Source organism: Onthophagus taurus, chromosome 8, assembly GCF_036711975.1.
Source record: "Onthophagus taurus isolate NC chromosome 8, IU_Otau_3.0, whole genome shotgun sequence".
Lineage (NCBI taxonomy): Eukaryota > Metazoa > Arthropoda > Insecta > Coleoptera > Scarabaeidae > Onthophagus > Onthophagus taurus.
In genome coordinates, this window is record NC_091973.1 from 6,413,751 (window position 1) to 6,427,798 (window position 14,048).

The 14,048-nt window shown below is 28.8% G+C and overlaps 3 protein-coding genes across 3 annotated transcripts; all 3 read left to right on the forward strand.

Moving 5' to 3' along the window:
- Nucleotides 1–15: 15 nt before the first annotated feature.
- LOC111425359 (calaxin) lies at nt 16–6,045 on the forward strand. The gene is made up of 5 exons (XM_023059338.2): nt 16–90; nt 273–481; nt 531–648; nt 699–952; nt 5,732–6,045. The coding sequence occupies exons 2-5, from the start codon at nt 273–275 to the stop codon at nt 5,952–5,954; spliced, it is 804 nt and encodes a 267-aa protein (XP_022915106.1). The 5' UTR covers nt 16–90; the 3' UTR covers nt 5,955–6,045.
- Nucleotides 6,046–6,092: 47 nt separating this feature from the next.
- On the forward strand, nt 6,093–8,137 carry LOC111425358 (Lipid droplet subset dehydrogenase 1). The gene is made up of 5 exons (XM_023059337.2): nt 6,093–6,268; nt 6,334–6,484; nt 6,992–7,324; nt 7,518–7,888; nt 7,989–8,137. The coding sequence occupies exons 1-5, from the start codon at nt 6,243–6,245 to the stop codon at nt 8,059–8,061; spliced, it is 954 nt and encodes a 317-aa protein (XP_022915105.1). The 5' UTR covers nt 6,093–6,242; the 3' UTR covers nt 8,062–8,137.
- Nucleotides 8,138–11,560: 3,423 nt separating this feature from the next.
- On the forward strand, nt 11,561–13,112 carry LOC111425356 (modifier of rpr and grim, ubiquitously expressed). The gene is made up of 5 exons (XM_023059334.2): nt 11,561–11,692; nt 11,741–11,869; nt 11,921–12,122; nt 12,179–12,360; nt 12,410–13,112. The coding sequence occupies exons 1-5, from the start codon at nt 11,642–11,644 to the stop codon at nt 12,959–12,961; spliced, it is 1,116 nt and encodes a 371-aa protein (XP_022915102.1). The 5' UTR covers nt 11,561–11,641; the 3' UTR covers nt 12,962–13,112.
- Nucleotides 13,113–14,048: the final 936 nt, after the last annotated feature.

Sequence of the window (14,048 nt, forward strand, 5' to 3'; positions counted from 1 at the left end):
CGCGTAATTAACCCAATAGGGCGTTTCCAAAGCAACGCGTAAACTCGCATTGTTCTGGTGTTCCGCCCAAATACGATCGTTCTAATAAAGGTAATGCTCTTTATTGAAATGATTACGGGGGTTCATTTGCGTGTGAAAACTTGCGTGATTGTTCCACATGCAAATTTACAAACCCCTTTCGAAATCACGACATTAATTAACACCTTTACTAAAATTTTTTATGCAATCAATATTAAAATAAATGAAAAATTTTAAGAAATGATTTTTTTTAGATGTCAAAACCAAACGAACCGAATGTGAGCACGCGCGGAAGGACGCTGATTTTGAAAAGCATTTCGTTATTTCTCTCCGGTCGTAATGCTAGATCAAACTCGCAACAACCCAAGCCGGTTAAAACCAAGAAAATGAATGATAAAGATAGCAAAAACAAAATTTCACCTAAGCTTCTCGAAATTGCTAAAAAAGAAACTCATTTTACCAGGTAATACTATTTAATTGAAAAAAATTTTTTTGATTTCAATTTTTTTAAGATTGGAGATTGAAAATCTTTATAAAGTCTATCGAAGATTAATTTCAATGAATCGGCCGAAAACTCATCAAGACAAAAACGTCGCTGCAACATCTTCAATTGGAAAAACTACATCTGAAGTAAAAAAATTTTTTTTAAATATTATTAAATAATAAAATTTTATTTCAAGGGAATCGACCGAGTGATTTTTCGCGAACTCTTACACAGCTCTTTCGACATAGTAACCGAAGATATGATGATGGACCGCATCTTTTGCGTTTGGGATAAAACCAATTCAGGTTTAATAACACCGGAATCCTGGTTTTTGGGGTTAAATATATTCCTTCGTGGCACTCTCGCCGAACAAACCGATTTTTGCTTCTTCGTTTACGACTTAAACGCCGACGGATTTATTACTAAGGACGAAATGTTTCAATTATTAAAGTAAATATACTTTATATATACAGCCTGATTCAGAGTATGGGTACTACTTTCAAAATATTTGGCAGTAATATGTTTTAGGACATTCTCTACACGATGGTGATATCACATTTTGAATTGGACGAATTATTTCAAAATGGCGACTGTCAACTTTTTTTTTTTTTAAATTTTTTTTCTTTCCCCATCAAAAAGCACACATTTTAATCTAATAGTGCATGAATGTTTTACAGTCGATGTTATTTTTGTCCAAATATCAAGTAACGCTAGACACAAAAGAAACAATTAAACTTTATTTTGTAATAAACATCTACTTATTTATTTATTTGGACAAAAATAACATCGAGTGTAAAACATTTATGCGCTACTAGATTAAAATGTTAGGTTGCTCTTTGATGAGGAAAAAATTTTGAAGAAAAACAAAATACTATCGTAAAAAGAATATTTTTAGGATCTCAATAATAAAAAAAAATTTTGGCATTCCATTTAAAAAAAAAGTTGTCAGTCGCCATTTTGAAATAATTTAATGTCCTAAAACATATTATTGCTAAATATTTTGAAAGTAGTACCCATAGTGTGGCTAAAAAAAAATAAGGCGCTTACTCTGAATCAGGCTGTATACTTAAAGTAATATATAGTAAAGGCAAAAAAATCCTTATAAGGGTTTGGATAAAGTGGGCAAGAGAAATAGTTGGAAATTATTTTGAAGTTCGTAATTCGCCCGCTAGGGTTAACAAAAAATTCCCGCAATCTCAAAAAGTTAGACGATGAGCTATAACTTTAACAACCATAAAATTTACTAAATAGTAGTGAAAACCGCATCTCGATATCTCCATTCATTCTCGAATTATACAGGTCCATTTAACGTGAGACAAGCGATTATCTCGAAAATGGTTCATTTTTATGTAAAATGAAAGTTGTTCTGTACGAAGGAGGAAACATTTCTTGACCTTGACCTTGTTTTCAAGGTCATATGAAGGTCACGACCAATTTTTTAAATGGCACCCTATATATTTTATTGTAAAATCTGAATCTGTGGATAAAAGTAAAGTAATAAAAAAAAAATTTATGTAAATGTTTTTGGTTTGAAGCCAAATTGATGATTCATTCGTGTGGAAAGAGATGATTAGAAATATAAAAGTTATACATCTTAATAATAAATTCATGAACCTTTCCATCCAACTGTCTCAACATCTTCTTATTGATATTATCATAACCAGACGCGGCGCTACCGGCACTTTTAAAAATATAAATTTGAAATACATTGAAAAGAATTATTTATGCTTTAAAAAAAGAAAAAAACACTTAAATAGAATTTAGAGTACTAATTATTGTTTACATTCGAAAAATACAAATTTTAAATAAATTGTTGTATTTTCACACAAAGTAATGGTATTTATGTTTTTCAATATTGTGCTTTTGTAATTTCCGTTAATGCGGACCTGAACAAATCACGCCGAAGTTTGGGGTTCGTCAACTACCTGTTTACAACCCCGTCTTTGTTCGTTAAATGACTGCAATTAAGTCATAATAACCACCAGAAAAATCGGAGACTATATTTAGTCTTCTAAAAGCAGTATCTAGTCTTCTGCCAAAGTTATGTATGTTTTCTCCAAAATATTTTATCTTTCTTTTGCAGTATTTAAACCTGTCCGCAGTAGCTAGTCTTCAGAAAGCAGTATTTAGTCTCCACAAAGCAATTTTAGTCTTTAGAAAGCAGTATTTAGTGTTCCAGACGCTGTATTTAGACCTGTCGGAAGTATCTAGTCTTCAGAAAGCAGTATTTAGCCTTCTAGAAACAGTATCTAGTCTTCTACCAAAGTTATGTATGTTTTCTCCAAAATATTTTATCTTTCATTTGCAGTATTTAGACCTGTTGGTAGTATCTAGTCTTCAGAAAGCAGTATTTAGTCTCCACAAAGCAATTTTAGTCTTTAGAAACCAGTATTTAGTGTTCCAGACGCTGTATTTAGACCTGTCGGAAGTATCTAGTCTTCAGAAAGCAGTATTTAGTCTTCTAGAAGCAGTATCTAGTCTTCTGCCAAAGTTATGTATGATTTCTCCAAAATATTTTATCTTTCTTTTGCAGTAATTAGACCTGTTAGCAGTATGTAGTCTTCAGAAAGCAGTATTTAGTCTTCACAAAGCAATTTTAGTCTTTAGAAAGCAGTATTTAGTGTTCCAGATACTGTATTTCGACCTGTCGGAAGTATCTAGTCTTCAGAAAGCAGTATTTAACCTTCTAGACACAGTATCTAGTCTTCTGCCAAAGTTATGTATGTTTTCTCCAAAATATTTTATCTTTCATTTGCAGTATTTAGACCTGTTGGTAGTATCTAGTCTTCAGAAAGCAGTATTTAGTCTCCACAAAGCAATTTTAGTCTTTAGACACCAGTATTTAGTGTTCCAGACGCTGTATTTAGACCTGTCGGAAGTATCTAGTCTTCAGAAAGCAGTATTTAGCCTTCTAGACACAGTATCTAGTCTTCTGCCAAAGTTATGTATGTTTTCTCCAAAATATTTTATCTTTCTTTTGCAGTATTTAAACCTGTCAGCAGTAGCTAGTCTTCAGAAAGCAGTATTTAGTCTCCACAAAGCAATTTTAGTCTTTAGAAACCAGTATTTAGTGTTCCAGACGCTGTATTTAGACCTGTCGGAAGTATCTAGTCTTCAGAAAGCAGTATTTAGCCTTCTAGAAGCAGTATCTAGTCTTCTGCCAAAGTTATGTATGTTTTCTCCAAAATATTTTATCTTTCTTTTGCAGTATTTAGACCTGTTAGCAGTAGCTAGTCTTCAGAAAGCAGTATTTAGTCTCCACAAAGCAATTTTAGTCTTTAGAAACCAGTATTTAGTGTTCCAGACGCTGTATTTAGACTTGTCGGAAGTATCTAGTCTTCAGAAAGCAGTATTTAGCCTTCTAGAAACAGTATCTAGTCTTCTACCAAAGTTATGTATGTTTTCTCCAAAATATTTTATCTTTCTTTTGCAGTATTTAAACCTGTCAGCAGTAGCTAGTCTTCAGAAAGCAGTATTTAGTCTCCACAAAGCAATTTTAGTCTTTAGAAAGCAATATTTAGTTTTTTAGAAGCAGTATCTAGTCTTCTGCCAACGTTATTTATGTTCTGTTCTTGATACTGACAGCAACTTCTTTCTGGGTGTCTATCATCATGTTTTTGGGAGCCTCTTATTATCTATACGGATCTTGTACCACCCGGTACCTCATTTCTCCAGCTGTTACTTTGCTTTTGTGCTTATCCTGCATTGGCATAGTTTCCGTATTGGTGATTTCCTGTCCTGTGCAATAACCAGACAAGTCCATTGGATTCTTGTTCATATTCTTCGCATTCTTTTATTGAACACATAAGTATTGCCATGAAAAATCATGTTTGGTTTATAATAAATTTTTGAACAGTAATTTCAGACTTGTGGACTTTGAACAATGTAATTCCTAATATGTATAGGGGTTGTCATCCATATTGGTGATAATGTTAAAATAAAAAAGAAAAACCAAAATAAATGGTCAAACTACTCCAATATATTTTCCAATATATTTTTTTATTTTTAGTTAATCTAATTAACTCGAGTTAATTAATAAAGGAAAATATATTGGAGTAGTTTGACCATTTATTTTGGTTTTTCTTTTTTAATGTAATTCCTGTTTTTTGCTGAAGTCTAGTTTATAACTATTGCAATTTCAGACTTTTTCTTGCAAATTAACCTTCTGACCAGAGTATTCCCGACTATTCCCTTAAGTTTGGTTTTTCACCAGTATAATTCTTAAATTTTTGCTGAAGTATGGATTATGACTATTCCAGTCTTTTGCGTTTTCCGGCGCTTCATTTGCTAGCGCCGGCACTGATCATAACCGGGTGCAGAGATTTTACCCTTTGATATTACTTCCAAGTATTTAGTTGGCTTCCACTGCATTATGTTGAAAACCATCATACCTCCACCTCTTGAAGTTTGTCATAGTCAAAGCCTGCATCAAAAAGTCAAAATATTTTTGTAAATATTCAGCATGTATTCGGGCTATGTCTTCTTCTGAAGTTTGAAGAGTATTGGAAATGACTTCTGTTGTAATTAGATAGCTTTTTAATTTGTTCTGTTTTGTCATATTTTCGCTGGTTATTGGTTTTTCTTGATTATCCACTTATGATAAAAGATTTGATCATAATACCGGTTATAAATAATACCGATCATAATCGGTATCTGTAAAATAATGTATTGGAGAAAACAATCTTAAAAACACTTATAGAGAAAAATGTCATATTCGGCATCATATTCGAAACATTGAAAATAAATCATCATACGCTTCTGAGTTAGTAAATGACATGTTTACAGTTAGCATGCTCCCCAAATATTATGGATTTATTTTCACGCGTTCAAATTATATAGGGTGTGCTCGTGAATTATTTCCAACAGTGGTTTCGCAGAAAATCGCGGATTATTCGAAAACAACCTGGTGGATTTCAACGCGGTTTTTACCAAAATATATTAAATAATGTCGGTTGTCGGATTCCGTTATTAATTTTTTAATATTAGTGCTCCCTAATTTTTTAAGAGCGATTTAATGAAATTACGAATTAAAGAGAAACAAAAATAAGCTATGCGGGGTGAGGAATGGGATGGTGCGTTCCAGACAGTACGTCGCGCCTTTATCTTACCTACATAAAGAAATGAGGCGCGACGTCCAAATAATTTCTAACTATTTCTCTTAACCACTTTGCTTATAAGGATTTTTTTAATTAATTAATTTTTTTTTTAATATATTTTTTTTTATTATAGAAATTGTTTGATAAAACAACCACAAGATGAAGACCCCGATGAAGGTGTTAAAGATTTAGTTGAGATTATTTTAAGAAAATTGGATAAAGATAAAGACGGAAAAGTTTCTTTGGACGATTATAGAACTTCGGTGAAAGAAGAACCGCTCCTTTTAGAAGCTTTTGGTAGATGTTTACCGAATGAAAGAGCCACCGATACTTTTATAACAACAATGAAAATGTAAATAAAAAAAATTTGTTAATTTATTACGCAAGAATTTAAAAAACTTTAAAAAAATAGTAGATTAATAATAAATTATCCTGATAAAGACCCAAGTTATGTTATGAGTTTAATATCACGCAAGTGCGAACAGTTTTGCGGTTGACGAGTGTGTTAAATAGAACCTACTCAGTTTGTCACTGGGCACTTCAAAGTCGCAGCACTTCGATGACTGTCTAGTTTAAATCCTGTCGCATTTAAAAAAATATATAATAATCTTGCCAATTTAATTTAATAAAACTAAAGTAAAAAAATGCCTACAAATAATCAAAACCAAAAGTGAGTAGTTATTTTTATTTAGTAATTAAGCTGTTGGCCTTGAGAGCTTATAAATTTTTTTTAAGTAATCAAAATGGTCCAACTGCAATGCAAACGTTACAAGTTTTTCTCGAATTTTTCTGGGTGTTGATCCAATTGACTTATTTTAATATCGAAGCGATCGTGAGATGGTTTGTTCCGCCACCGAAAAAATCAGTTAACGGTGAAATTGTTTTGGTAAGAAAATACATCTTTTCTTAGTTCTATGACTTGCTCCTTTTCGTTCATCTCGGTGTCAGATCGTATCTCTCGACGGTTCAACTCTCGTTGTTAAGATAAGATTATTTTTATTTCTCTCGTTTTGTATTTTTTTTTCTTTCCTGATAACAAAATTTACTAAGTCATTTCGATGAGACCTCATAAGAAAATTAAATTAGTAACCACGTTTTGTTATCAAACAACCTTCATCGTTTGTTTCGTTTTTGGTTGCACGAATAGCACTTCCTACTTCGATTACACGTGCTATAATTACCACTGGAATTATTTTCTAAATATGTTGTATCCATTAAATAGTAATTAACATTTTTTTTTTTAATTTACTCAAATGAATCACTTTTTATCAATTATTTAGGTCAACAATTTTTGGTATCTTAAATATTTACAGAAAAAAAGTTGTGTTATCAAACAAAAGTATTTTTTGTTACATACATGTAGATTACTTTATCATTTTGTATATATAAATAGGTAACTGGCGCTGGTCATGGTATAGGAAAAGAATTTGCGATGCAATACGCCGCATTAGGTGCAACCGTCATCGCTTGGGACGTAAATGAACAAAACAACTTAAAAACTGTTAAAGAAATCAATCGGTTGGGTTACCCAAAAGCCTATAGCTACGTATGCGATGTTTCTAATCGCGAAAAAGTTTTTGAGACCGTCGAAAAGGTTCGAAAAGATGTTGGGGACATCACAATTATTGTCAACAATGCTGGAATTATGCCCACGCACTCTTTACTTGAGCACACTCAAAAAGAAATTGAAGCTATTTTTGATATAAATGTTTTAGGACATTTTTGGGTATACAATTTTTTTGATTTTTTAATTGGCAACCAAACGTGATATAAAAACACTAATATTAGTCACAAAGCTGGAAGGTTAAATCCCTCATTATTGAATTAATTTCACGTTTGATTGCTGAAAATAGCAAAAACACTTAGTTTTTATCAAATCGTATGTTTTAATAACATTAATTATTTTTTAATAAAAATAGATAATTCAAGCAATTATGCCAAGTATGTTAAAAAGGAATCATGGTCACATTGTATCGATATCATCGTGTGCTGGATTGAGTGGTTTAGAAAATTTAGTACCATATTGTGCTAGTAAATTCGCAGTTCGAGGTTATATGGAAGCGTTGCGAATGGAGCTGGAATTAATCCCGAATTGCCAGGTCAAATTGACGACGATTTATCCGTATATGGTCGATACAGGATTGTGTAAAAAGCCGATAATTCGATTTGCAGAAGCTATGACGATGCTGACGCCTTACGAAGTAGCCGCAACAGCTATAGACGGTCAAATGAGAGGTGTGCGTCACGTTTCTGTACCCAGATTGTATTGGTACATGAACAATTATTTTAGGTAATAAAAAAAAATTTGCGATGATTACAGTAATTTTCTGCTCGTGTATACTTTTTTATTTAGTTTGTAAAAATAATTTTAATTACTTTATTTTTTTTAGAATGAATGCCGAGAAAGGTATGAAAGCCATGAAGGAATTTTTAGGGGTCAGCTTAGGATCGGATTTATCCTAAATGAATACTTTTTATATCATAAAAATGAAGTAGAAATTTTGTACGAACCTTTGTAATAATAAAATCTTAGACAAAACTACGAGTTTTTTTGCATAACTTGTTTGGTGTTACCTCATACTGAATGAATTGATCGTTAAATCAAAATTGCTCCTCATAAAAGTCATTTATGAGTATTTAATGACGATTTCAAAGTAAAAACTACTGATAAATTGCTTAATACGGATTTTCCACCACTTATCCACTGCGCACCATTTTTTAAAACTATTAATTTTTTAATTTCCCTGTGAACAGTATAGAAATGGAATTTAAGATTACTTTTCTAATTATTGGTTGTATCAAAATATTTTTCAAATAAAACTTGTTAAAAATTAAGAAAGGAACAACGTTTATTGGCACAATTTTTTAAAATTATCAATTTTGTAATTTCCCTGTGAACAGTATAGAAATGTAATTTAAGATTATCTTCCTAATTATTGGTTGTATCAAAATATTTTTCAAATAAAACTTGTTAAGAATTAAACAAGGAACAACGTTTGTAGGAACCATTTTTTAAAATTATTAATTTTTTAATTTCCCTGTGAATAGTATAGAAACGTAATTTAAGATTATCTTCCTAATTATTGGTTGTATCAAAATATTTTTCAAATAAAACTTGTTAAGAATTAAACAAGGAACAACGTTTGTTGGAATCATTTTTTAAAATTATTAATTTTTTAATTTCCCTGTGAATAGTATAGAAATGTAATTTAAGATTATCTTTCTAATTATTGTTTGTATCAAAATATTTTTCAAATAAAATTTGTTAAGAATTAAACAAGGAACAACTTTTGTAGGCACCATTTTTTAAAATTATTAATTTTTTAATTTTCCTGTGAACAGTATAGAAATGTAATTTAAGATTATTTTCCTAATTATTGGTTGTATCAAAATATTTTTCAAATAAAACTTGTTAAGAATTAAACAAGGAACAACGTTTGTTGGAACCATTTTTTAAAATTATTAATTTTTTAATTTCCCTGTGAATAGTATAGAAATGTAATTTAAGATTATCTTAGTAATTATTGGTTGTATCAAAATATTTTTCAAATAAAACTTGTTAAGAATTACACAAGGAACAACGTTTGTTGGAACCATTTTTTAAAATTATTAATTTTTTAATTTTCCTGTGAGCAGTATAGAAATGTAATTTAAGATTATCTTCCTAATTATTAGTTGTATCAAAATATTTTTTAAATAAAACTTGTTAAGAATTAAACAAGGAACAACGTTTGTTGGAACCATTTTTTAAAATTATTAATTTTTTAATTTTCCTGTGAATAGTATAGAAATGTAATTTAAGATTATCTTCCTAATTATTGGTTGTATCAAAATATTTTTCAAACAAAACTTGTTAAGAATTAAACAAGGAACAACGTTAGTTGGAACCATTTTTAAAAATTATTAATTTTTTAATTTCCCTGTGAACAGTATAGAAATGTAATTTAAGATTATTTTTCTAATTATTGGTTGAATCAAAATATTTTTCAAATAAAACTTGTTAAAAATTAAGAAAGGAACAACGTTTATTGGCACAATTTTTTAAAATTATCAATTTTGTAATTTCGCTATGAACAGTATAGAAATGTAATTTAAGATTATCTTCCTAATTATTGCTTGTATCAAAATATTTTTCAAATAAAACTTGTTAAGAATTAAACAAGGAACAACGTTTGTAGGAACCATTTTTTAAAATTATTAATTTTTTAATTTCCCTGTGAACAGTATAGAAATGTAATTTAAGATTATCTTCCTAATTATTGGTTGTATCAAAATATTTTTTAAATAAAACTTGTTAAGAATTAAACAAGGAACAACGTTTGTTGGAATTTTTTTTTAAAATTATTAATTTTTTAATTTCCCTGTGAACAGTATAGAAATGTAATTTAAGATTATCTTCCTGATTATTGCTTGTATCAAAATATTTTTCAAATAAAACTTGTTAAGAATTAAACAAGGAACAACTTTTGTAGGCATCATTTTTTAAAATTCTTAATTTTTTAATTTCCCTGTGAACAGTATAGAAATGTAATTTAAGATTATTTTTCTAATTATTGGTTGAATCAAAATATTTTTCAAATAAAACTTGTTAAAAATTAAGAAAGGAACAACGTTTATTGGCACAATTTTTTAAAATTATCAATTTTGTAATTTCGCTATGAACAGTATAGAAATGTAATTTAAGATTATCTTCCTAATTATTGCTTGTATCAAAATATTTTTCAAATAAAACTTGTTAAAAATTAAGAAAGGAACAACGTTTATTGGCACAATTTTTTAAAATTATCAATTTTGTAATTTCGCTATGAACAGTATAGAAATGTAATTTAAGATTATCTTCCTAATTATTGGTTGTATCAAAATATTTTTTAAATAAAACTTGTTAAGAATTAAACAAGGAACAACGTTTGTTGGAACCATTTTTTAAAATTATTAATTTTTTAATTTCCCTGTGAACAGTATAGAAATGTAATTTAAGATTATCTTCCTAATTATTAGTTGTATCAAAATATTTTTCAAATAAAACTTGTTAAGAATTAAACAAGGAACAACGTTTGTTGGAACCACTTTTTAAAATTATTAATTTTTTAATTTCCCTGTGAATAGTATAGAAATGTAATTTAAGATTATCTTCCTAATTATTGGTTGTATCAAAATATTTTTCAAATAAAACTTGTTAAGAATTAAACAAGGAACAACGTTTGTTGGAACCATTTTTTAAAATTATTAATTTTTTAATTTCCCTGTGAACAGTATAGAAATGTAATTTAAGATTATCTTCCTAATTATTGGTTGTATCAAAATATTTTTCAAATAAAACTTGTTAAGAATTAAACAAGGAACAACGTTTATTGGCACAATTTTTTAAAATTATCAATTTTTTAATTTCCCTGTCAACAATATAGAAATGGAATTTAAGATTATCTTTCTAATTATTCTAATTATTATTAACTATGAAAGCCATGAAGGAATTTTTAGGGGTCAGCTTAGGATCGGATTTATCCTAAATTAATACTTTTTATACCATAAAAATAAAGTAATAATAAAAAATCAGACAAAACTACGAATTTTTTGCATAACATGTTTGCTGTTACCTCAAACTGAATGAATTGATCGTTAAATCAAAATTGCTCCTCATAAAAGTCATTTAATAATATTGTTAATGATTTACTCGTTATTTTAAACGATTGTAAGTGTTACTATATTTAGAATATCAACAATATCGAAAGGTCAAATATTAAACAAACAGATATTGACCTAAAATATCATTTATTAAATATATCATAAACGTTTAGCGCCATCTTTGAGGAGTTTAATAAAAGAAAAAAGGAATCTACATCAAAATTTTATTGTAAGATGATTATGGCATAAAATAAGAAGGAAATATTAAAGTTGTGTGCGTGAGAAGAAAAGAGGAATATGTTGCCATAGTTACCGCGCAAGTTGGTTTTATAGTTAGCTTCATCTAAAACATCGTTTAAAACCTAACCTTAAATATAAGAATTATATTAAAAGTATTGTTTTAGTTTAAATAATTATTGAAATGGGTAAAAATTCAGGACCACCATCTATTTATCAACCCAGATTTTTACAGGTATCTTGATAATATAATTAATATTAAAAAATTATTGGAAAATTTTAGGGATCTGAATGTATGTATTGTAATGGTTTTTATGGATCATGTTTTGATGAGCATGTATGCCAAACATGTCACGCATTTCTTTATCCAGTTATTGCGCCAGATATCCCAAAAGCAACAAATCTTTCAGAAGTAAGATTTTTCATCTTTTTATTGGTATTATTAATTAAGTATTTTATTTAGGAAGATGACAGTGATTCAGGAAATGATGAACCTGCTGATAACAACTACCAACCTCCCTTAGAACAGGAACAAGCTGTTAATAATAATGGCACAGAAGAACCACTCAATGTTAAATTAAGAACATTAACCGAACAGTTAACAAAACTTGGTGACAGAATTAATCAACCAATTGCAATTAATATTGATCAATTACCACCTGAAGGTAAATCAAATGTATTTTTGAAATAACAAGCTGTAAAGTATTTGATATTAAATTAGTTTTAATCCATGCAATACAATTTTTGGATGATATATCACTTTGGAGTTTTGGCCAAGTAAACCAAAGATGGAGAAGTATAATGTTAATGTATGCAGATCAAAATTATTGGAAAAGACAAGTCCATACACATTGGCCACTCTTAAATTTAGGAGATAATCACATTGTTGAGGATTGGCATGGGGTAATAATAATAATAAAATATTAAAATAAAATATTAATTAATCCTTTAGCTTTATACAACATTAATGAACAGCAGTTGCTGTATAAAATGTATACAACAAATGTCTGAAAAAGACTATGTAAATGAAGAGGAAAGTAGTTGGAGAAAAAATCGTTTGCGTTCAGAATTAAGGGCGTTAAGAACAGATGCTCCAGATGGTATACAAGCAATACCACTAGATGGGCATTACTACCATTGGCAAGCCACCATAATCGGTTCTGAAGGAAGTTGTTATGAAGGCGGAACATTTTTTTTATACATCCAAATACCTTGTACTTACCCAATGTCGCCGCCGCGAGTACGTTTTTTAACGAAAATATTTCACCCGAATATTTCACGACATGGCGATATTGGTATTGACTCAATAAATACGAATTGGTCATTGGCGTTGACTATAAGTAAAGTTTTAATATCTATACAGTCGATTTTAACCGATCCAGTCTGTGATGTTTGTATGGAAAGAGAGGTTGGCCAGCTTTATTTGGAAGATAGAACTACTTTTGAAGAAGAAGCGCGAAGATGGACTTGGAAATATGCTATGCATTCCTATTTACCTAATTAATGTTTAAGAAAATAATGAATTAACAAATAACTGTGTTTTATTTTATATTATTTAACCAACGCGCTTTTTGATATTTTTATTTCTTATTATTAACAATTATTTGTTGTATTATGTAAGTGTTATTAAATTAAAATTTTTTTTAAAGAAGAAATACTTTTATTCACAATTAAATCAACAATTATTATTCCCTGTGAACAGTATAGAAATGGAATTTAAGATTATCTTCCTAATTATTGGTTATATCAAAATATTTTTCAAATAGAACTTGTTAAGAATTAAACAAGGAACAACTTTTGTAGGCACCATTTTTTAAAATTATTAATTTTTTAATTTTCCTGTGAACAATATAGAAATGGAATTCAAGATTATCTTTCTAATTATTGGTTGTATCCAAATATTTTTCAAATAAAACTTGTTAAGAATTAAACAAGGAACAACGTTTATTGGCACAATTTTTTAAAATTATCAATTTTTTAATTTCCCTGTGAACAGTATAGAAATTTAATTTAAGATTATTTTCCTAATTATTGTTTGTATCAAAATATTTTTCAAATAAAACTTGTTAAGAATTAAACAAGGAACAACGTTTATTGGCACAATTTTTTAAAATTATCAATTTTTTAATTTTCCTGTGAGCAGTACAAAAATTGAATTTACGATTATCTTCCTAATTATTGGTTGTATCAAAATTTTTTTCAAATAAAACTTGTTAAGAATTAAACAAGGAACAACGTTTGTTGGAACCATTTTTTAAAATTATTAATTTTTTAATTTCCCTGTGAACAGTATAGAAATGTAATTTAAGATTATCTTCCTAATTATTGGTTGTATCAAAATATTTTTCAAATAAAACTTGTTAAGAATTAAACAAGGAACAACTTTTGTAGGCACCATTTTTGAAAATTATCAATTTTTTAATTTCCCTCTGAATAGTATAGAAATTAAATTCTAGGTTATCTTCCTAATTATTGTTTGTATCCAAATATTTTTCAAATAAAACTTGTTAAGAATTAAACAAGGAACAACTTTTGTAGGCATCATTTTTTAAAATTATTAATTTTTTAATTTCCCTGTGAACAGTACAGAA

Bases quoted from the DNA above. Each gene is read 5' to 3' on its own strand.
- LOC111425359 (XM_023059338.2), top strand. From the start codon at position 273: ATGTCAAAACCAAACGAACCGAATGTGAGCACGCGCGGAAGGACGCTG. The intron at 649-698 runs GTAAAAAAATTT...TTTTATTTCAAG, and splicing joins TTGGAAAAACTACATCTGAA to GGAATCGACCGAGTGATTTT. The intron at 953-5,731 runs GTAAATATACTT...TTTTTATTATAG, and splicing joins GAAATGTTTCAATTATTAAA to AAATTGTTTGATAAAACAAC.
- LOC111425358 (XM_023059337.2), top strand. From the start codon at position 6,243: ATGCCTACAAATAATCAAAACCAAAA. The intron at 6,269-6,333 runs GTGAGTAGTTAT...ATTTTTTTTAAG, and splicing joins ACAAATAATCAAAACCAAAA to TAATCAAAATGGTCCAACTG. The intron at 7,889-7,988 runs GTAATAAAAAAA...TATTTTTTTTAG, and splicing joins TACATGAACAATTATTTTAG to AATGAATGCCGAGAAAGGTA.
- LOC111425356 (XM_023059334.2), top strand. From the start codon at position 11,642: ATGGGTAAAAATTCAGGACCACCATCTATTTATCAACCCAGATTTTTA. The intron at 11,693-11,740 runs GTATCTTGATAA...GGAAAATTTTAG, and splicing joins ATCAACCCAGATTTTTACAG to GGATCTGAATGTATGTATTG. The intron at 12,361-12,409 runs GTAATAATAATA...TTAATCCTTTAG, and splicing joins TTGTTGAGGATTGGCATGGG to CTTTATACAACATTAATGAA.